This window comes from Nematolebias whitei, chromosome 5 (genome assembly GCF_014905685.2).
Source record: "Nematolebias whitei isolate Nwh7 chromosome 5, NemWhi1, whole genome shotgun sequence".
Lineage (NCBI taxonomy): Eukaryota > Metazoa > Chordata > Actinopteri > Cyprinodontiformes > Rivulidae > Nematolebias > Nematolebias whitei.
The window spans coordinates 33,656,835-33,680,798 of record NC_056502.1 but is presented as its reverse complement, the minus strand read 5'-3'; the positions used below and the strand labels follow the sequence as shown (position 1 = coordinate 33,680,798).

Below are 23,964 nucleotides of genomic sequence, written 5' to 3'. Positions count from 1 at the left end.
ATTTCACCACCAGGTTTCCTTATCATTCATTCGCTGTCCAGATGACACACCTGTTTCTCTAATTACTGTTGCCGTAGTAGCCCAGTCATTTGGAAGTGCTTTCTTACCATCCAGAGCCTTTAACAGCTCCTCTCTGAATTTCTCACAACATTCTTCCTTCTTCAGCTTCCACCATTTGGTCTTCTCTGATTTTATTCTTTTTCTCTTCTTCACAGCAACAGTCATTCTACACACAACCATCCAATGCTGTCTTGCCATGCTCTCCCCTGCTACAATCTTACAGTCCCCAATCTCCCTCAGGTTTCCTCTTCTTCACAGAATGTAGTCGACCTGCGTATTCCTTCCTCCTCTCTTATACGTCACTCTATGTTCTTCCCTCTTTTGGAAATATGTATTAACTATAGCCATTTCTATTCTCTTGGCAGAATCCACCACCATCTGTCCTTCCTGGTTTTTTTCCTTGACACCAAACCTACCCATCACTTCCTCATCCCCTCTGTTTCCTTCACCAACATGTCCATTCAGGTCTGCTCCGATCACCATTCTCTCCTCTCTGGGAATACTCTCTATCATTTCATCCAGATCTTTCCAAAATTTATATTTCTCCTCCCTATCACATCCAACCTGTGGACCATAACCACTGACGATGTTTAGCATCAGACCTCCTACTTCTACCTTCAGGCACATCACCCTATCTGACACTCTTTTCACCTCTATAACATTCTTTGCCAACTCCTCCTTCAGGACCACCCCTACTCCATTTCTCTTTCTATCTACACCATGGTAAAACAGTTTGAACCCTGCTCCAATGCTGTGAGCCTTGTTGCCCTTCCACTTGGTGTCTTGGACACATAAAACATCTGCCTTTCTTCTCTGCATCATGTCAGCCAGCTCTCTACCTTTGCCTGTCATTGTCCCCACATTTAGAGTTGCACCCTCAGTCCTAAATTATTCACTTTCCTCTTCTCCCTCTATCTCCTGAAACATTTCCCTCCTCGTGGTCTTGAACTAACAGTAGCACAATTTCCACTGGCACCCTGTTTGTCAACAGCACCGGTGGCGGTCGTTGTTATCCCGGGCCTCGACCGATCCAGTATGGTTTCGCTTTGATGAACTCACATTATGGTTTTGGCAAAAGTGTTTTACATCGGATGCCATTCCTGACACAACCCTCACCATTTACCCGGGCTTGGGACCGGCACAAGAGATACATTGGCTTGTGCTCCCTAGTGGCTGGTTTTGCTCCCTAGTGGCTGGTCCTTGTCTTCTGACATTTATTAATAGCTGTCTAAGTTCAGGTTATGTCCCGTCTGTTTTCAAACATGCTGTGGTCAGGCCTCTTCTTAAAAAACAGGGTTTAGATCCTACAGCTTTTTCTAATTTTAGACCAATTTCACACTTATCATTTTATCCAAAGTTCTGGAAAAGGCTGTTTTCATTCAGTTGCAATATTTTTTAGAACACAACAACTTGTTTGAAAAAATTCAATCTGGCTTCAGACCCCATCATAGCACTGAATCTGCACTACTCAAAGTACAGAATGATATTCTTTTGTCCCTTGATGCCAAAAAACCTGTTCTGCTGGTGATGTTGGACCTCTCAGCAGCCTTTGATACTGTAGACCATCAGGTCCTAGGGTGCATTCACATTGGCCCTGTTGTCCCGAACTCTAGCCCATTGGCCTAGGAAGTCCGGTTCATTTGGGGAGGTGTGAACGTGCCATCAAACTCTGTCACGGAACAAAAAGGCTAACTCTGGCCCGGTCTAAAACCTATTTCTTGGTCCGGTAGAAAAAAACTCCAGCGCGGTTTGAGTACAGTGTGAATGCAAACAGACCGGGCCCCGCTCCACAAGCAAGAAGTGGAGTACAGTGCAGGGCAAACAAACACGCATTTCTCTTACCTCATATTGAGCTGTCAGCTGCCTTGTGAGCAAAACAATATTCTCCATGGTCTTCTGCCTCATCTTCCACTCATGCTGAGTCCATTTTTGAAAAATGACAAAATAGAACTCCTAAAACTGCTAAAATTTGACGCCACTCCGTTTTTATTTTTATTTCCAGAAGAAGAAAGAGGTGTCTTCTTCAGAGGTTTTTGTGTCGTTTCTTTCAGTAGTTCTTGGTGCAGCGCCACCACAGGCGAGTGGGGGAACAGGTTGGTTCAAACAGGTTGGCTCGACTGCACAGTGCAGTGTGAATGCAAACGCACCAGCTCAAATGTAAACAAAATGTTATGAATATTGGTCCCCAACCGAACCGAGTCTACCAGACTATCAGGTGTGAAAACAACCCTAATCACTTGTTTGGCTAAGCAGGTTGGCCTTCAGATAGTTGTGCTCGAGTGGTTTAAATCCTATTTAACAGACAGAACTTTCTCTAATATGATAGGTGATCTGTCCTCTTCTTCGATCTCTCTGACCTCTGGCATACCGCAGGGATCCATTCTGGGGCCTGTTCTTTTCTCACTTTACATGCTACCATAAGGACCCATCATTGCACGCCATAATCTGTCTTTTCATCATGAAGATTATCTACAAATCTATCTGCCGGTAGCTCCCAATTCCTCACTCAGTTTAAACTCTATTGCCAGCTGCTTAAACGACATTAAGCACTGGCTGTCTCAGAAATTTCTCCTCCTAAATAATGATAAAACTGAATGGATTTTATTTTGTGCTTCCAGTAATTCATGCAACATCTCTCCCAGTCTAGGTTTTCCGCTCCCCCATTCCAACCAGGTGGTAAAAAAATCTAGGAGTGGAGCTTGACTGTAACTTAAAGTTAGATAAACAGATCAGTTCTGTTGTGAAAACCAGCTTCTTTCAGCTCTGTCTGCTTTCTAAAGTAAAGTCACTCGTTAGCCGTAGTGATCTAGAGAAGGCCATCCATGCCTTTGTGGTCTCTAGACTCGATTACTGTAACGCCTTATATGTGGGTATTAATCAATCTTCTATCTCCCGTTTACAGCTCGTACAAAACTCTGCTGCTCGTTTGTTGACTAACACATAAATATGAACACATCACTCCTGTCCTTTCTTCTTTGCACTGGCTCCCGGTTCAGTTTAGGATACAGTTCAAGCTGCTGCTGTTGTTTTTAAAGCTTTGAATGGCCTTGCACCGCCCTATATTTCAGAACTTTTGAAAGTCCACCAGTCCAGCAGAGCATTACGGTCTGCTGATCAATATCTGCTGGAGGTGCCTTGCTCAAGGTGCAAACAATGGGTAGACTGGTCCTTTTCTGTTGCAGGCCCAACAGCCTGGAATACTCTTCCCTATGAGCTGCGTGCCATCTCTGATCTGGTTCTGTTCTAAGCTAAGCTGAAAACATGCTTATTTAAAAGGGCTTTTAATGTTTATCTTTAAGTATTTTAGTATTTAGTATTTTTTAATCTCTTTAACCTTCTTTTATGCTGGCTGTGTTTTTAATTTGCACTGATTTATTCTGTCCTGTTTTTATTTTGTTTTATCTTTTAAAGCACTTTGGTCAATGCAAGGCATTGTTGGAAGGTGCTATAGAAATAAAGTTTATTATTATTATTATTATTATTAAGCTGCAGGGCCTTCTGGGTAATCTTGGAACAGAAATGGGTTGGCTTTTTCAGGTTATGTGTTCAAATTGGTTGTCCCCGTTGGTTGTTCTGTTTAGTGTTGGGTGACATGTTCAGGTTGTTAATGACTGTAAAATAATGACACCGTACGTCCCATGTGCTTGATGTATAAAAAAGGTGTAAGCACTTACAGTTTAGTAAATTTTTGGATTGTTCCATATTCCTAGCATAGCACGGCTCAATAACAACTGTGAAATATCCAACCTGTCAGCCAGCTACCTCTGAAAGGCTCTGGTTCCATGAAACCCCAGCATGGTGAGAACTTGAACTAACAAAATTAATGTACGGTTCATCCTCATTTTCCTCTGTAACACTGGGGCTAGTTCAGCGTAGAGTTTCAAAAAAATGGCCCTAGGACTCTAAATCAGATAAGCCAGGCATTGTGTGCCAGCAGGTCGTGTGACCCCTCATGCTCCCTCCCAGTTCTTCTACTAGTGATATCTTCCAGCTTCACAACGCTGCCATTGTTCCACAGTTATACACAACTTTATGCAGCTATTTATGAGCATGTATCATTCTAAACACCATATCGATCCAAGGAATCATCACATGTAACTTGTTCTGTATTTATGCTGATGAGATCGTTTTCTTCTCAGTAAAAATTAAGGTACCCCTTATACTTTTGTTGGATGTAACTGGGACCCTGTGTACACAATTTCGTTCCACCACATGTACCACATATGATGCGAATGACAATAAAGACACATTGACCTTGACAATTGACATATTATGTGCCTCATCTGTGCACTTTGAAGGTGTCCAGTCACCGATGCATATTTACATCTACACGTGACAAAAATATAGGAAAATTTACAGTTTGTGAACATTTTAATGGCATACATTTTTTTCTGTTTATTTTTCAGTTATAAATAAAATACCAAAATTGTTGCATACTGTAGCAAACTGTGGATCAACTGTACTGTATACCAAAAATCAAATTAGTTAATAGTCACTAAATTGAATGTAAGCTAAAAACAGGAAGTGCTGAGTTGTAAATAAAAAGCTTAATATTCACAAAGCCTCCACTGTTGAACTGAATAACAATTTGCATCTCTTGGAACATTTTTGCAAACAAACAAATTATTCATGATATGAAATAAAATGCAAGTAGAACGCAAAAGTCAGGATTTACTTGAACATCTGACAACAGGCTTGAGATACCCATTTGGTTGAATTTGATCCAGTAAATTACAGGATTTTGGAGGGAAAAAAATCAAAGACAGAGCAATGAAGGAAGCAGAAAAAACTGGTTGATAAAATGAAGAAGTTTTTCTGGATGGATTTTCAGGCCAAATTGACTGACCAGAGAATCACACATACACTCTTCCTGAAAGACTAATTAGCATAATGTTGCCACTATATAAACTATTGGTCTCAAAACTAAACATACTTTTGTTCAAGACAAGATCATATGAACATCAGACTGAAGCTAGGAACATGCAACTAAGGTGAGCAGAGCACTGTTCAGTCAGTTCATCTGGATAATTTCTTTTTTGTGCTGAATCATTTTGTCCGTCATCCAACGGACTTCTTCATTCTGAGGAACCACCAAACAAAACTGCTTACTCCAAAGTTGGAAAAAAACAGTTTGCTGGTGCTAAGATGGCCTCTGGGGCACTCCCTCTCCTTCAGTGCCTGCCTTCTCCCTCGTCAACAGTCATGTCAAAGTGGTTCAAAACACCAAAGTTCATGCTCACACCTACTGAGCATGAACTCTGGCGAGTACAGTTCATAGAACCTAAAATGACCAGTTTTCCCTTCGAGGGTGTATCTTTGCAAAGCTTCTTTACAGATCATTTAAAAGTGCAAACAATTTTACTGAACCAGCATAAATTTTAATATCCTCCTAATATGCTGTGAAGTCATTTACGGTAATTGTTTCTTGATGATAAGAGATTGGCCAGGTCTGTCTCAAACCTTTGTTTCTTTTTCTTTCAGCTTTTCCCTCTTCAGGGATTGCCACACCACCTCCTTGTGGTCTTTGACTAACTCATTCAACCTTTATTTATACAGGCTAGCCTCATTGAGCCACGGAGGAGGCAAGAGGGACCTGTTCCATCCAGACAGAACAAATAAAGTACAAACAACAAAACAGTAGACAATGACAACAATAAACTATCGTAAAAATGCACTTAAAATAAATTGGGGTGCTGTAAAACAGGGTGAAATACTAAAAACAAGAACATATTTGCTTTAATTTTTTTATTGACAAAATGTTTGAAACCCCATGAAGAAATCAGGGACAGCTTCAGTTCCTGTTGCAAGGTGTTCCAGGTTGCAGGAGCTGAGTAGGAAAAGGCTTTTTACCATACCATACCATTTTATTTATAGAGCACTTAAAACAGCGACAAGGCCAGCCAAAGTGCTGTACAGACAGAACAACAGGTAACACGCAAAGCAACATACAAAATGAAGTAAATCAGAAATATTTTTAAAAAATTGACAAAATAATGTTTTTTGTCAAGTTCGGTCTGCACTGAGGGAACACTGCAGGTAATGACGGACCGAGAGTGCATGTTGTAACTGCACTGACGGTGTGACATGTGGGAGGAGATATAAGAAGGTAGCAGACCAAGGAGGGATTTATAGATGAAAATGAACCAGTGTGAGAGCCTACGTGTAGATGATGATAACCAACTGACCAATGAGTACAGAGTGCAGTGATGGGTACGGTAGTTACAACCAGTTGTGATTCTTAGTGCACCATGGTAGACAGCATCCAACATCTGCAAGGAGCTGGCAGGGGCATTCATGTAAATAATGTCACCATAGTCACTGGCTGGTAGAAAAGTAGCAGTTAGGCATTTGCTGGCATTCAGAGTTAAGCAAGATCTTTTTCTGAAAAAGAAACCCCAATTTTAATTTCAGTTTCTTTATCAAGTTTTCAATATGTGGTTTAAAAGAGAGACGTGCATCAACTAAAATTCCCAAGTATTTGTAAGAATCTACAAACTCAATAGGAACACCATGCATGGATGAGATAGGAGGAAGAGTTGCTGGCACGACTTTCTGTTGGAAAACATCCCTTTAGTTTTGTCAACATTTAGCACCAGTTTGAGAAGCTAAAAGTATCACAATTCCCGCCGGCTCCCTGTTTGTCAACAGCACCAGTGGTGGTCATTGTTAACCCGGACCACGACCAATCTGGTATGGTGTCACTTAGATGAACTCTCATTATAGTTTTGGCAAAAGTGTTTTATGTCAGATGCCCTTCCTGACACATTTGCCCTTCCTGACACATTTACACTTCCTGACCATTTACCCGGGCTTGGGACCGGCACAAGAGATACACTAGCTTGTGCCTCCTAGTAGCTGGTTTGTCTCAAACCTGTCCATGGCACCAGATCCAACTCATTACCATTCTGTGACCAGTTGACAGCTCTGCTCCTCTCTTCACCTGAGTGTTCCAAGACTTAGGGCTGCTCTGATGATATAGTTATGAAATCTATCATCAACCTTTGGCCTAGGGTGGTCTGGTACCACCATATGCTCCAACGGTAGTGTTTGTTCTGGACAGGTGAACCCTGTTGGTTGAGCTCATTTATCACCAGAGGAATGTCAGCACCAAATTAACTCTAAATTATGCCTTTACCGTGGAGACAGGATACTATATTGCTGTTTGCTCCAGAATGTGAAACTTGCAATACCACCACTAGCTCTGGGGATACAAGTGGTACAGTCTTTGGGTTTCTTCTTTCCATAACTGTATGTGATTACAACATCAGTCTACCTCTAAAGGCACTAGTGGACCCGAGAGTGGATGAGTCAAATGCAGCTACCCACTCAATCTCAACTAACAGTTTTTCCTCTAGATGAACTGGTTTTAGCTACTAGTATTGATCAGACTAATCCCATCCTCTTCCCTCCAGTTGTCTGTACGAGACACAAGAGGTATACTGAAGACCATGTAGCTGCAGAAATCTGTTTGTCTACATCCCTGGTAGGTGCTGGCTTTTTTCTTTCTTGAGAAAAAAAAAAAAAACCCTCTCCATTCTTGTAATGGCTATAGAAACTTAAAATCATATCACTTTATAAATACCTGCATTCGCTTCAAACAGACTTCATGTTTGAACAGCTTCATTCCACCCAAGTGTTTTCCAAACTGGATCTTCAAAACACGCACTGCCTTGTGTGCGCATCCATAAGGAAAACAAATAAAATATGGCCTTTATTTTATTTATTAACATTTATTTAACCAGGCAAATCTCAATGAGATCACAGATCTCTTTTGCAAAGGAGGTCTGGGTCTGAAGGCAGCCTAACATGCATGTTTTTTGCCTGTGGTAGGAAACCAGAGTACCTGGAGAAAACCCACACAAGAACGAGAACATGCAAACTCCACACAGAAAGACCCCAGGTCCAAACGGGGATTGAACCCAAGACCTTCTTGCTGTGAGGCAACAGTGCTAACCACTGAACTGCCGTGCTTTAAGACATCGAAAGGAAACTTAAGTGCCTGTTCATGCCTTTTTGCCATTTACCGTCGCTCCTGGCATTTGTAGGCTCAGTTTGTTTTTACCCTATGGGATTTCCTGAATACCTTTGTATTAGTTTACCTCAACAACATACAGATCTGTTAAGGATTTGGAGAAAAACCAGGACCACGTATGGCTGGTACTGCAGAGATAATTGGAGAATTAGTTGTCAAAGCTGAACAAGCTGGGAGACATCCATCCATCCATCCATTATCTTTACCCGCTTGTTCCATTTAGGGTAACGGGGGTCGCTGGTGCCCATGTCCAGCAATCACTGTGCGAGGGGCGGGGTACACCCTGGACGGGTCGCAAGTCCATCACAGGGCCACATAGAGACAAACGAGACAAACAACCATTCACTCTCTCACTCACACCTAGGGACAATTTAGAGTTACCAATCAGCCTAACATGCATGTTTTTGGTCTGTGGGAGGAAACCAGAGCACCCGGAGAAAACCCACGCATGCATGGAGAGAACATGCAAACTCCACCCAGAAAGGCCCCTGGACCGGGGTTTGAACCAGGGACCTGCTCGCTGAGAGGCAGCAGCTCTACCAGTTGCGCCACCATGCTGCCAGCTGGGAGACAGACTATGCTAATTTAAAACCCCACAGTTTTACAAGTTCTGTCTTGAATTATAGATCAATTTAGAAATATTTACAATTTTATTTAAACATTCATCCATCATCTTTACCTGCTTCTTTCTTTTTGGGTCACGGGGGTCACTGGTGTCCATATCTAGCAGTCACTGTGCGAGGGGGACACCTGGGCAGGTGTCCAGTCCATCACAGGGCCTTAGTCGCTATCCATAATGTGAAAACTACATCCTGGAATCCTTTGTGGTCCTTCCTGGATCTGGAATCCTCCAACCTCTCCCTTTGAACCTGAAAGAGAAAGCACAACACTAGAGCCATTACCTTCTGTCAAACTCAAGATTATTCTTCATGGCTATCAGATACTGTCACAACGGAGGTGTAGACCCAGGAAGAACGGACTGAAGGATCAGTCTCAGAATGATAAGTGATTTATTTTACAGTGAACAATAACAGTCCATTTACAGGTGGCACTCACTGGAAATCCCTGGAAGGGAAGAAGGTCAGAGACTCTTCAGAGGTAGAATAATAAGCAACTTGATATTTCTCCTTACAGTGAGTGGATGGTAAGGCAATTCAGAGGGGGGTGTTGTAGGAATCCAAATCCAGGAGGTTCACAGGTAGGTACACGGGCGGAGCATGGAGGCAAGTGGAAGTAAGGTGGAGGAGCAGCCACAAAGGTGAGGTCTTGCACATAGGTAAGTGCAGGTGTCAAGATCCACAGGACAGTCAATAAAATCCAGGACAGGAGGCGCAGGGAACCCAGGTTCTGTCAGGGCATAAAGAGAAAACACAAGGGTAAGTATTACCAAGATTAAATATTCACAAGGAGGCCGAGAGCACAAGTACCATGATGGTGATGCTCCAGCACTGGATGAAGCATGTCAGCAGCCTCTTATAGCTCTGGAAGTAGTTAGTGGGATGACTGTCAGCTGTGGCTTGTTGACTCTGCCTCTGGAACCAGAAACATGTGGAGGGAAAATTGGAAACCCTACAGATACTCACCATATCTCCCTCTTTCCAGATCCTCCCAGTCTCGTCCCTCTCCCACACCTCTAAACAAAAACAATTACTGTTTTTAACTTTTCAGTTCTTGGCACAACCACCTCAGGTCCAAATGAAAGCTTTGTTTAGCAAAAATGACCCACTTGTAAGAAGCAGTTTAAGTTTTTTCTTAAGATAATGATTTTTAAATATTTAAAAATATGGTATAAAGGTGGATTAACAGCAGAAAGAACTTTATATTCTTCTTCTTTCGGCTTTTCCCTCTTCAGTGGTCATCTACTACCTCCATGTTCTCTCTAACTGCATCCATACATCTCCTCTTTGTTTTTTCCTGGCAGCTGCATTTCTAACATCCTTCTACCAGTATATCCACTGTCCCTCCTCTGGACATGTCCACACCATCTCAGTCTGGTCTCTCTAACATTATCTCCCAGTTGCTCAACCTGTGCTGTACCTCTGATGATCTCATTCCTAATCTTATCCATCCATGTAACTCTGAAGGAGAACCTCAACATCTTCATTTCTGCCACTTCCAGTTCTTTCTCCTGTCTTTTTTGTTGATGCCACTGTCTCTTCTAAACTTTTTCTTTGACCTTTGTTGCCAACCTTTTGTCACAAATCACTCATGAAACCTTTCTCCATCCACTCCATCTTGCCTGGACTCTCCACCTCTTTACCACACTCCCCATTTTCTTGGACGGTAGACTGACTCTAAGTACTTGAAGTCCTGCACCTGTGCGAAGAAAGAACTTTATATTTATTCATAAAATAACTTTGCTAATGTTTTATTGTCAGCACAGTTAATTCTTAAACATTTAGCAGATTTTAGAATAAAGTCAGTCAACAGTAAACCTGTTGAAATGTGACACAGAACCAGAACCGACAAACTCTGAGTATTTGCATCTCTTAGAACAATCGTGCAACCAGATCGACTAAAGTGAGAAGAACTGTTGTCTTGTTTGTCAGCAGATGCAAATAAGATGTAAAAGTTTGATGTTTTACAGAAGAAACTATTCACTTTAAACCAGGATGTGACAGAAATGTATTTCCATGAAGGCAGCGATAAGGGATCAAAATAAATGTTCCTTTGAGGCAGAGAGGAGATCACACCATCATCAGCTACGTACAAAGAACATCTTTCCAAGGTGAGTGAACCAGTTTAATCCAAACTGAACTCTTTCATATAGAAAGATGAATTTATGCAAAGTTTCTTTTCTGATTTGACTTTATTTTTCTGTGATCATTTATGAAGAGCAACTCATTTCATTAAACTGTTATGAATGTTTTTCTCCTCCAAAGATGCTGTGGAGTCTGTTGTTCGTCTGTTTGATCGGTAAGTGGCTCGTTTCATTGACGTGCATGAATCTGGCTTGGTAAGATGATGTTTTAAAAGGTTGTTGCCAAAAATAATAGAAAACTAACTGAAAGACTGCAGTTTTATGGTGATTGTGTCCACACTGAACAACAGAACTAACATGTCCCATTTTGTTAAACTGAAACAACCATTGGAGATCATCATCAGACAGAGACGTGTGGAAATGACGTCATAATTAAACTGTTTTACCAAACACTTGTGTTCACACCGACCGTAACTCTGATATGACTAAACTAAAGAATGAGGACTTTTTTGAGTATTTCTCTGGCACTTCACAGGAAAGGTGCTCACAACTCAGCCTCAGACAGCAGGTAGGAACAATTTATATTCCTCTGCTTGAATCAATTTAATATTTAATGAGTCATGAGGAAATGTTACTGTATGAGAGCACAAAGAGGCAATACTTTGATTCTGTAATTTTCACTTTTTATCCACAGCTCAATGCAACGCAGAAACAATAAATCTGAAGGACAAAACATCATCCCAGTCTTCACAATATGAAAAATTCACTTCTGACAGGGCTTATGATGGAAATACGTTAACATGTTCTCACACCAAGGAGCTGGTTAACTCCTGGTGGAGAGTCGACCTGCAGGGTGTTTACAACATTTTCTGTATCTCCATATACAACAAAAATACTGATACTGATACTGATACCAATATATCACGTGCTCAGATCTACATTGGGTACTCTGTACAGAACAACGGAACCAACAACAAACTGTAAGAACCTCATGTTACCTTGAAATGAATTAATTTACATATTCAAGATTTGGACTGTAAGAGTTTAGAGAAAGGCTGTTATGGAATGCTGATAAAGGTTTGCATAGCAAACTATAAAATAAAACATCTTGAACTATATCAAACAGTGCAGTTTGAAAGAGTTTACTCCTTTAGTTTTACAGTTACAATGATTAGCAATACTAAAATGCAGGTACGCACCCAATGACAACAAAACACTCGTCTGAATCTGCCAAAGACCAGAAGGAAACTCAAGTGACCTGCGTCAGCCTGGTTTTAGTCTTTGGATGTAAACAATGCAGATATGGAAAAGTGCAGCATCTCAGAAGATGTTTAGGAGCTAATAATAGAGTGAATCTGCTGCTGCTTGTTAAAGCAGGGGTGTCCAAACATTTTCATATGTGGGCCAGAACTGTCTGGATGAAAGAACTCACGAGGCAGAAAAATGTGAATTTAAAAAAAATGAAAAAATTATAAAGCATGATTCCTCCTCACTCATTTTTAAACTCTCAACAACTTGAACAATATTTTGGGAGAAAGGTTAAAAGTTTAGTTTAAATTCTTGTAGATCCAGAACATTAGGAGCCTCATGAAATTTAACCTTTTTTTATTTTAAGAATTTAATTTATTATATTTTTTGGGGTCTATTATTTGTTTTCTTGTGCTTGGAACGTTCATTTTTGTTTATTTTCAGAGACAAATGCCTAAAATGAGTAACTGCTCTTTAAAAAGGGGGTGGAAATCTTAGTGTTTAGTGTATTTCTTAGTTTTTATCTTAGATCCTTATTACTGTTTCTTTTTACAATTTATATTTTAGCTATTGTTGGCTGTAACTGAGACCCTGTGTATACCATTTCATTTCACCTCATGTTCCATATATGATGCGAATGATAATTAAACCCAACTTGAACTTGGAACTTCGATCACCCGTTTGGACCATGGACGTCCAAAAGATTCATCAATGTTCTGAAAAACCATCCAGCTGTCAGACGCTAAAACAAATTAATGGAAAGTTTGAAAAGACACCAATAAAGTTGATCAAAGTATGTTCATGATACCACTTTGTTTCTTCAAAAATGTCCAATTTCTCCCTATCGATTATTAAATTAACTGAAATTATTTTCTTTGAAAACGCTTGTTATATTTAGCCAGGTTTTATAAATTATTATTAAAAATTCTACTTTTTGATAGGTCAGTGAAGGTTTGTTGTATGAAGGGATTAATTATAGTTAAATATTTGTATTGTACTTAACACCGCTCATTTTGAGAAGATTATTTCAATCTGTTTTGCTCTTAAACCTACAAATTTAAAGAGTATAACTGTTAAATCTAAAGAAGGTCTACATCTGCATCAATGTCGTGGGTCAGAATTATACCATTCTTTAATTGCAGTCGTGGGCTGCACAAAATCATTCCAAGGTCCGCAAATGGCCCTCGAGCCACACTTTGGACACCCCTGTATTAAAGTAAAGGGGAAGATCGAGCAGGACAGATGTCAGGACTAAATATCAGGCATCCAGCAGGGCGGTGGACCATCATGAGTACAGAGCAGGGCACCTATTGTCAGCCTTTCAGGTGTTCCTGCTGGCAGCCGGCCACAAATTTTAATTTTAAGGCCACATTAATTATTCTTTTGAGAACAAATAGTGCAGATTTGGTAACTTACTTTTTTTTTTTTTTTGGACTGGTCTACAAAACATTTCCATAAGTAAATTTAATGTAATACAGTACATCTATAATTGTCTTTTAAAAGCTATTTCATCATAAACATTTATACTACTTAAATGACATATTTAAAACAGTTGTTTGGATTTATTCAAAGTTTTCATTAAAAAACATGTGAAAACATGATTTCCTAAAAAAGCAGAGTGTTTCAACGTGTCTTGCTGAGCAATATAATTTGTGTTTCAGGAAACAAGTATCACCATGCTTGTGTAAATCTTAAAACTTGCTGAAAGCAACAAAAACTGAATAAATAAATAAACAAACAAATCAATCAGTCGATCAAGCTTAAAGATTTTGTTTCAGAACTGGTATTTTCAATGGGATTAACCTGTCTAAATAAAGGTGAATTCATTTTTACAGTAAATACATAAAATAGAAATGTTATTAAGATATTCCTGCCACTATTTCCAGTCTTTTCCTCTTCAGTGCTGCTTCTGCTCTTTCTGTGGCGTGTCAGTAATATACTTTGCTTTTTTTTTGTCTTTTCCAGGGTTCAAAACATCACAAGCTTCAAGAAAGCTGAAAACAATGTCTATGAATTCCCCACACCAGTGCAGGGGCGCTACGTCACTGTGATTGTGCCAGAACATCATTTTATGATTTTATGTGAAATCTTCATTACAGGCACAAAAGTAGGTAGGTGTCATGTTGTCAGCCAGCAGTGTGTGTCTTCAGTCACCCTTCCTGTGATCACCTTCACCCCTCAACTAAAAACAAAGTCAAGCAGTTATTAGGAGGAAACTCAAACTAAACCGTGTAGATTTTAGTTTTCAAGAAATTGCATGTAAAATTGTCACAATCATGAGGAGATTTAGAGCCAGACAGCATGAAGAGTTCAGGAAACAAAATAAATGTATTTTTTTAACAAAACAAAAATGCTGGCGTGGCAGCCAAAATTACATCCAAAAATCTCTGATGTTTGTTGAGGAGTGAGAGAAAACACAGGGAGGACCGGGTGGCATGCGAGACTGATGTGAGGTCAAAGTGACAGGATTGTGGTGCTTGAAAGTTTGTGAACTCTTTATAATTTTCTATATTTCTGCATAAATATGACCTAAAACATCATCAGGTTTTCACACAAGTCTTAAAAGTAGAAGAGAACCCAGTTAAACAAATGAGACAGAAATATTACACTTGGTCACTTATTTATTGAGGAAAATGATCCAATATTACATATCTGTGGTAAACATATGTGATCCTTTGCTTTCAGTATGTAGTGTGACACCCCCCCCCCCCCCCCCCATGTGCATCAATAACTTGAACTAAATGTTTCTGGTAACTGTTGATCAGTCCTGCTCACCTGCTTGGAGGAACTTTAGCCCATTCCTCCGTACAGAACAGCTTCAACTCTGGATGTTGGTGGTTTCCTCGTATTAACAGCTGCTTCAGGTCCTTCCACAACATCTGGATTGGATTAAGGTCAGGACTTTGACTTGTCCATTCCAAAACATGAACTTTATTCTTCTTGAGCCATTCTTTGGTAGAACCACTTGTGCGCTTAGAGTCATTGTCCTGCTGCATGACCCACTTTAAGATTCAGTTCATGGACAGATGTTCTACATTTTCCTTTAGAATTATCTGATATAATTCAGAATTCATTGTTCCATCAATGATAGCAAGCCGTCCTGGACTAGATGCAGCAAAACAGACCCAAACCATGATACTACCACCACCATGTTTCACAGATGGGATAAGGTTTTTCTGCAGGAATGCAGCGTTTTCCTTTCTCTAAACATGACACTTTTCATCTAAACCAAAAAGTTTTATTTTGACCTCATCCGTCTACAAAACATTTTTCCAACAGTCTTCTGGCTTGTTCTCGTGATCTTTTTCAAACTGCAGGTGAGCAGCAATATTGTTTTTGGAGAGCAGTGTCTTCCTCCTTGCAACCCTGCCATGAACCATTGTTGTTCAGTGTTCTCCTGATGGTGGACTCATGAACATCAACATCAGTCAATGTGAGAGAGACCTTCAGTTGTTAGGAGTTACCCTGGGGTCCTTTGTGACCTCGCCCACTGTTCCACATGTTGCTCTTGGAGTGATCTTTGTTGGTTTAGGAACACAAGCATTACAAAAACATTAAATCCAACTCTAAGAGATTACAAAACAATTCAACAAAAATCCCTGATCCTGTCTTTTATATTATGTTGTCTTTGTCTTGACTTCTGCACACCAGATTACCCTCTGGAGTCTGGCACAACGTTCATGATCATCATCCAAAAATTTCTTTGTGTGAATGAATCAGCAACAAGGACGCAATCTCCAACTATTTTTGTCCCTCCTGCAACAGAGGAAAGTACTACGGCTACCATCTTTGACAGAATAGATAGATCCACCATTTACTGGACTTACCTCCATCATCAACAAAAATAGACATCGTCATTGAATTGAAATTGAATTCCATTGAAAAATAGGGGTGGTCCTGAAGGAGGCGTTGGCAAAGAATGTAGTAGAGGTGAAGAGAGTCAGATAGAGTGATGTGCCTGAAGGAAGAAGTAGAAGGTCTGATGCTAAACGTTGTCAGTGGTTATGCTCCACAGGTTGGATGTGATGTGAAGGAGAAAGATACATTTTGGAAAGATCTGGATGAAGTGATAGAGTATTCCCAGGGAGGAGAGATGTTGGTCACCAACATGTTGGTGAAGGAAACAGAGGGGATGAGAAGTGATGGGTAGGTTTGGTGTCAAGGAAAGAAACCAGGATGGACAGATGGTGGTGGATTTTGTCAAAAGAATGGAAATGGCTAACACTTATTTCCAAAAGAGGGAGGAGCACAGAGTGACCTATAAGAGTGGAGGAAGGAGCAGGTCGACTACATTCTGTGTAGAAGAGGAAACCTGAGGGAGATTGGAGACTGTAAGGTTGTGGCAGGGGAGAGCGTGGCCAGACAGCATCTTCCTTGAATTTCGCTTCCTCAATAAATAAATGACCAAGTATAATATTTTTGTCTCGTTTGTTTAACTGGGTTCTTTTGAACTACTTTATGTGAACTTGTGTGAAAATATGATGAAGTTTTAGGTCATATTTATGCAGAAATATAGAAAATTTTAAAGGGTTCACAAACTTTCAAGCACTAATGTGTGTGTGTGCATTTTTGTTTCAGCTTACATTGTGGGGACCAAAGCCTGGTCCCCAGAAGGATAAGTCTCGTTGGGGGTTAGGACTAAGGTGTGAATTGCGGATGGGTTAGGGTTAGGCTATAGAAATAAATGGAAGTCTCTGCAAAGTCTCCACAAGACAGAAATGCAAGAACGTGTGTGCGCGTGTGTTTATAAACAGTATATATACACACACACACACACACACACACACACATATACTGTATATATATATATATATATATATATATATATATATATATATATATATACACACATAAATATATATTTACTGAAATGCTTTTTTTTTCTCACTGTCACTTCAAGAATCCCCGTTTAAACTGATCAAGACAAACCAGACATGGGAGGACGCCCTGTACCACTGCAGAGATCATCACAGAGATCTGGCCTCCATCCTTGATGAACAGACTCAGGCCTTCGCTGAGCTGGAGGCCGAGAAGGCCAACAGTCCCTTCGTGTGGCTCGGCCTTCACTACACCTGCACCCTGCAGTTCTGGTTCTGGGTGGAGGACTATGCTGTAGAGTTTGAGCGTTGGGATCAGAGCAGTAAAATAGAAGACTGTGCCATGAGTGGTGCCATGCAGACACAAGGACATCTGTGGTTCAGCAAGTCTGACTATGAAAAGTTTAATTTCATCTGTGCATACTAAATATTTCTTTATTTGGTTTAAACTTTCAAGTTTAGTAGAAGTAAATGAGGTTTTCATCTTTCAACAATATCTCCAGTAATATATTGTATTTAAGTAAAATGTTTTGGAACAGTCTTCCATTTTTAGATGATTACGTACGTTTTCTATTTTTGTAGTTTTTCTTATGTTTAAGAAGGATGTTTCATTCATTTTTCTTTTGAATCTATGTTGCACACATTTGTTATAACTACTGAGACAATGTTGAAACATGTCTGCATTTTTTTAATGTCTTTACTTGTAATATGTAATTTTACATTTATTCAGAAACATGAACTTGTAATATTTTGATTAACCTATTTTTCAATTGGCAGTGAAACTAGTTTGTTAAAGTCAATTTGTGTAAATATGTCAAAATAAACAAACTGTAATTAGTTTTGAGCTGCTCGTTTTTTTCTTATATTTTATCAGATGTCCTTGTATTTTTTTTTTTACGTAATACTCAGTAACACTTTTATTTTGACTCATGTTTGTTTTCTTACACTTGGCTTCTTTTTCTCACTAGTTTTCAAACTAGATGTAATTATTTTAAAATAAATATTAATTTTGTTTTTCTTTTTATACAGGCATCATAAATGAACATTTCAACCAGTAAAAAAAAAAACCAGTAATTTAAAAACATGCAACTTGTGAAAAAGGTCATTTTAAGTTGTATTTGTAGATAGATTTTTCTTCACAGCCTGCCTGATGAACGACTCCTTGGTCAAGCACAGATTTTAGATGAACAGATCATTAAACAAATTTCACTGTGAGCCCTTCAATGGACAGTCTTCCACATTATTTGATGCTGTGATGAAGAGGCTGAGCCACCACCAACCTCTGACACAAAGTGGAGTCATGGTAAAGATGATAGAGGGACTACTTATATATCTGTGATACACAAATAAACACACAAAAAAGTTCCAGTTCTTAAAGTGGAGAAGAAAAGTACAAAGTACATTTTACTTTGTAAAATGTATTTACAAAAGTAAATAAAAGAAGTGATATAAAACAAAATTAAAAAAACATGCTAAATTATAAAACGGTGTAAAATACTAAAAACAGGAACATGTCTGTTGATTTGTGCCTTGAACTTAAAGCAATGAAGCATAACTTTAGAGGAACTTTATCCAAAATATCAAAAAAAGTTAAATCTGGTCCTCTGGACATTCAATTAACAAAACAAAGCAAAAAAATCTAGAAACGTTTCGTCTCTCATCCGAGAGACTTCCTCAGTCTGAGGTGCTGTTTTCAGCTCAGTCTCTTAAATAGCACCTTCTCAGAGTGGATCAACCAGTTTTGCTGCTGACAACCAAAACCAGCTGATCACATGCTCAAGAAGGACCATCAGCCTAACAATGGGTCATTAGCACACTGATGGCTGTTTACTGTTCACAGAGGGCTGAGTGATACTAGCAATCACAGCATTGTAAGAGGGGGACAGTTGAACCCGGAGGCCTCCACCCATGTTTAACGATGGACGGTTTCTTTTCACAAAGATGGCCTCCTTTACTCCTCTCTCAAACCATCGTTCCTCTCTGTCCAGGATGTGAACATCTTCATCCCTGAAAGAGTGACCTCTGACCTGGAGATGAGTGTAGACTGCAGAGTCCTGGCCTGATGATGTTGATCTTCTGTGCTGGGCCATCCTTTTGGCCAGTGGCTGTTTAGATTCTCCCATGTAAGACTGATCACAGATGGACATTTACAAACCGAGGTGTACCGCAAACCCACCCACATAGACCAGTATTTGCAGTTTGACTCCCATCACCCTTTGGAGCACAAGTTAGGAGTCATCAGGACTCTGTATCACAGAGCAGACAGCGTCCCCACTAGCTCAGGAGCCAGGCAGAAGGAGAAATCCCACACAAAACAGGCTCTAGAGCAATGTGGATATCCTAACTGGGCCTTCCTGAAAGCAGAGAAGAAACCCAAACAGGACTCCAGTCAGCCATCAGGTGAAAAGGAGGAACCCAGACTCAGACCAGTGGTCATTCCATATGTTGAGGGAGTATCAGAGAAACTGAGACGTTTATTTTCTAAACATAACGTCCCAGTGGCTTTTAAACCCCAAAATACATTACGGCAAAGACTGGTTCATCCCAAAGATCCAGTCCCCCGGCACAAACAGAGTAATGTTGTGTATGCTGTTCAGTGTCAGGAGGGCTGTGATCAGTCTTACATCGGGGAAACAAAACAGCCACTGGCCAAAAGGATGGCCCAGCACAGAAGATCAACATCATCAGGCCAGGACTCTGCGGTCTACACTCATCTCCAGGCCAGCGGTCACTCTTTCAGGGATGAAGATGTTCACATCCTGGACAGAGAGGAACGATGGTTTGAGAGAGGAGTAAAGGAGACCAACCTTTGATTTGTGTTTATAAAATTTCCCTAAAAGTATGATGAAATTTATGATATATCGTTCTTTGTTACATGGAGTCTGAACAGTACATTGTAACCATTCGAGACTCAATCAGCAAGAAAGGTATAAAAATGTTGGATTTGTGCTCTTTATTTAATGTGTTTATTTGAATGACACCCCTGGCTTTTGTTCTTCCTTGAATGTATATTGATAACTGCTGTGTAATGTTTTACTGTTAATTATTTAACAATAATTTTTTAAAAAGGAGTAAAGGAGGCCATCTTTGTGAAAAGAAATCGTCCATCATTAAACAGGGGTGGAGGCCTCCGGGTTCAACTGTCCCCCTCTTACAATGCTGTGATTGCTAGTATCACTCAGCCCTCTGTGAACAGTAAACAGCCATCAGTGTGCTAATGATCCATTGTTAGGCTGATGGTCCTTCTTGAGCATGTGATCAGCTGGTTTTGGTTGTCAGCAGCAAGACTGGTTGATCCACTCTGAGAAGGTGCTATTTAAGAGACTGAGCTGAATACAGCTCCTCAGACTGAGGAAGTCTCTCGGATGAGAGACGAAACGTTTCTACATTTTTGCTTTGTTTTGTTTATTGAATGTCCAGAGGACCAGACTTAACTTTTTTTTATTTTTCTCTGGATTATTGAGCATGCATCAGGACATTTTAACTATAGAATAACGGAAATAACAACAAAAGGCCATTTTAGAAGCACATCTGTTATTTACCTTGAGCATGCATCAGGACGTTATTAAAATTTATTTTTATAGAGTTAGTTGTTCACTGAGGTAACCTCAGTACATGTTCTGTCCTGGTCTCTTGTTGTGAAGCGGAACCTTTCTTCCCGGAACTATTAATTTAATCACTCGTTCTTCAAAGTGAGATGTAAGTGACGGACCGTAGCGCCATATGTCAACAAACACAGAACAGATATTGTGAAGGTATTTGGATCCATTTTCTTGTGTAATCTGAAGAGTTGCTGATATTTTTGTTCCGGATGGAGATATTCGGAAGCACATTTGATGACTCTGTGTTTTCGGAGCCCAGAGGTCGAGTTTGTGAGTCTCTGTCGTCTTTTACCGCCAAACTGTGTGAACCAGAGGTAAGACTCATCCAGAGGAAAAGGTTTTATTTTCAGTGTTTGTCTCTTTTTAACATCAACCTGTAACCCATATGCCTTGAATGAAACTGTATATTAATGTTTGATTAATAATGTGACGAACAAAACCCAGTAACAACAGCTTTATTCTAAATTATACATCACAGAATGTAAAGAGACAGGCATGTGAAACTGCTGCTGTTTATTTGATTTAAATCAGTTTACATGCCTTTTTTTATTTAACCCTCCCTCACTGCTGCATTGCATTCACTCAGTGATTTCATGACACATTACCCTCTGCTCCATTTTGTGTTTAAATTAATTGTTTTTTTCCTGCAGTGGTTCTATGAGAGCACCGCTTTAGATTCAGAGGATTCTTTGGAGAAACAGAAAGTGTTTAAGTTCAGAGGTGACTTGGCGCTGAGACGAGGGAACTATCAGGTGAATTAATTCATCACTTTTCTTTAATTATAATTATGATGATTTTTATTAAAAGGCACCTTTCAAACCTCTCAGTCACTTTACAAAAAAAAAAAAAAATCCATCCATTAGGAATGGGTTAGAAAGGACCAGTTCCTACAGGAACAGAATAAATGATGCAAATAATGAAATACAGAATCAAATAAAATATATTTCGAAAATTTTTGACTGGACTTAAAAGGTCAACTCAAGTCAATGACCCGACAGAAACTGATGGAAAGCAAAACCTTTGAGTTCACTGACAACTGACATTTCAGGTGTTTTTTCTCACTAATGTACCGAAACTATTTCTGCTGAATCAGGATAAACAGACAGGGCTGATATGGACTTAATCTATAATATATTGAACAATAATATTTTTATCACACTATATGATCAACCAGAAACGCATTCAGCCGTAACTCACTGTAACCTTTTTTTAAAACTTAAACAGACTGACCTGCGGGCATTAAACAAATCTACTGTATCTGAACAAACTCTTCACTCCTGTGTTGTAAATTGTAAAAAGCTGAAGTAAAGTGTCTTTTTCAATGCCTATACTACCAGTTGCATAGACCTTTACAGAGGTTCCACCAATGATGGTCAGTCAAGCAGAAAGCCTAGACTCTGCGTGATCATCTTGGAGATTAGTCTTAATAAAACCCAAACAGGAGCCCGTCATAGAGAACACATGAATCTTGTCAGAGGGCAGCTTTGTTAAAGAGATCAATATAAGAAAATCCAAAACTGCCGGTACTGTAGCAGGACTCAGACTTGTTTGGAAGGATAGGTCAATGTCCCTGGCTACCAAAGGTAGATTTGTCTGTTCACTTGTCATCAGTCTTTGTCTGTGCTGCAGAAACCTGGACTCTGAATGCTGAGATAGAGAAAAAATATGCATATTTAAAACAACCTAGTTTCCTTAATTTAACTAGATTAAAAGCCCAGTTGCTCGTGACATCTTGTTTGCAAGAGGGACCTGGACAAAAAGTGAAATTTAAACAATTATAAAATGCAGAAACTACAAAATAACATTATTTAAAAACACCCTTTTCTGTCCGAACACGAGCAAACAAAATCCAAAATGTTGGAGCGAAGGGCACCCTTCGTTGTTTTTTTGACCTGCTACCAACTCCTGCTTCAGGTCCACTGGTCCTCCCACGCTACAAGTGTTCAGGTCCGCCAGAGTCCACGTCCTCATTGGAGATCATGACTTCTTTCTAACCAAGATCAAGAATAAATTAAAGTTGTTTGTTCATGTATTTAGTGCCAAGGGAACTCTGTCCAACATCCTCCAAATGAAAGATGAAGGAACTCACCAAAGGGGGCGACCCCCCCCCCCCCCCCGGTCACTATGAACATGAACAGGGCTCCATTTTCACTCACTTGTCCTGCTGGAGACCAGCCAAGGTGGAGGTTGCTGGTGCATGCTGTTTGATCTGTCCCCACGGCACTAGGCTAAACTGATGATGATGATGATACATCAGTACCACCATTACAAACAGAAGTTCTCCGAGTCCCGATCCAGATTAAGTGTTGGTTTTATTTCCATCTCTTGCTGTCGGCTTGTTTTGCTGTAGTTTTGTTCCACTTTAATCTGCTTCGTGCTGAAACCTTTGTGTTTGTGGCTCAGAGAGCTTTGGAGGCGTACAGAAGCTGCCTGCAGTGGATCCCAGACAACAACCTGAGCATCAGGAGAGATGTTCTGGAGGGAATGGCCCGATGCTGCACCAAACTGGGACAGAAGGAGAAAGCCTTGGACTTGACTGAATTACTGGTAAGCCTGCTCCTGTGGGGTTGTACACATGCTTACTGGCACTGATACGTTCTTGTCTTCAAGGAAAAAAAGCTGAAGCAAATTATTGGAGTGATTAGTTTTATTTGACTCTCATCATAAACAATCAGAAAACAATTATTGTTGAAAAGAAACGTTTAAAACACACTTGGAGGTAACACCACTGATTGACCATTTCTGATTGAGGCTCAATGAGACTAACCTGTATAAATAAAAGTTGAATGAATGATGAATCCTTAAGTAACATCAACTCGCCTCTACAGCAAAAAGAGAAGTTTGGATTTTAAATCATGATCATTTTGGATCCTCTAGGAAAAAACAGAAGTCAGAAGTTTACATACACTTATTGTGGGCAGGAATGTCATTCTTTAGAGTTTTTAGTCCATTTGAACTATTTTTATTAAGTGGAATTATTGAACAATTTCAGGGATTTTAATAAACTAGAGTTGAAAAGACAAGTTTGCGTTTATGTTTAAGTGTTTCTGAAGGTTATAGACCAGGGCTGTTCATCTAAACTGCTCAGGGGCCACAGTTACTGAGAGTCAGCAGCTCAGGGGACGGACATCCAGAAGTTAAAGTCATTATATAAAGAAACCAAGTATCACAATGATCTGTTACCTTTTACATTTGTTTGTTTTGTTGCATTGAATCATTAATGCAATAAAGAGAACCCAAACCCAGCACCCAAAAAAGTTTTTTTTTTACTTTATTTTTCAGGGGTGCTGAGTTAAAATGTAGGGGCGCTTGAGCACCCCCAAAAGAGGCTAAAATTGCCACTGATCTAAACAATGCAATTTTGCTTAAATGTTGTTTTAAACCCTCAGAATATGTGTAGTCAAATCTGTTCCAATCCAAATTAAAAGGTCCTAAAGGCGTGCCAAACTCAGAACTGATAATAATAATAATAATAATAATAATAATAATAATAATAATAATAAT

General features: G+C 39.7%; 2 protein-coding genes across 2 annotated transcripts in view; both read left to right on the top strand.

Annotated features, from left to right (window-relative positions):
- The first annotated feature begins 10,974 nt into the window (after positions 1–10,974).
- On the top strand, positions 10,975–17,285 carry LOC119410383. Its single transcript, XM_037677295.1, has 4 exons — positions 10,975–11,008; positions 11,488–11,773; positions 14,007–14,152; positions 16,942–17,285. Exons 1-4 carry the CDS (start codon positions 10,975–10,977, stop codon positions 17,283–17,285), a joined length of 810 nt encoding a protein of 269 aa, XP_037533223.1.
- A 3,281-nt stretch (positions 17,286–20,566) lies between these two features.
- The window catches only part of zgc:101716 (uncharacterized protein LOC492784 homolog), a 10,808-nt gene continuing 7,410 nt past the window's right edge, over positions 20,567–23,964 (top strand). The window contains exons 1-3 of the mRNA XM_037676420.1: positions 20,567–20,774; positions 21,111–21,212; positions 22,864–23,007. Coding sequence (XP_037532348.1) covers positions 20,670–20,774; positions 21,111–21,212; positions 22,864–23,007 — 351 coding nt within the window. The 5' untranslated portion in view covers positions 20,567–20,669. The remainder of the gene's footprint in view (positions 20,775–21,110; positions 21,213–22,863; positions 23,008–23,964) is intronic.

What these genes read in the sequence shown, in the direction of transcription:
- LOC119410383 (XM_037677295.1), top strand. Translation starts at nt 10,975, where the DNA reads ATGCTGTGGAGTCTGTTGTTCGTCTGTTTGATCG. An exon ending in GTTGTTCGTCTGTTTGATCG is followed by an intron (nt 11,009 to 11,487) that starts GTAAGTGGCTCG and finishes TTTTATCCACAG; the next exon opens with CTCAATGCAACGCAGAAACA. An exon ending in AACGGAACCAACAACAAACT is followed by an intron (nt 11,774 to 14,006) that starts GTAAGAACCTCA and finishes TGTCTTTTCCAG; the next exon opens with GGTTCAAAACATCACAAGCT.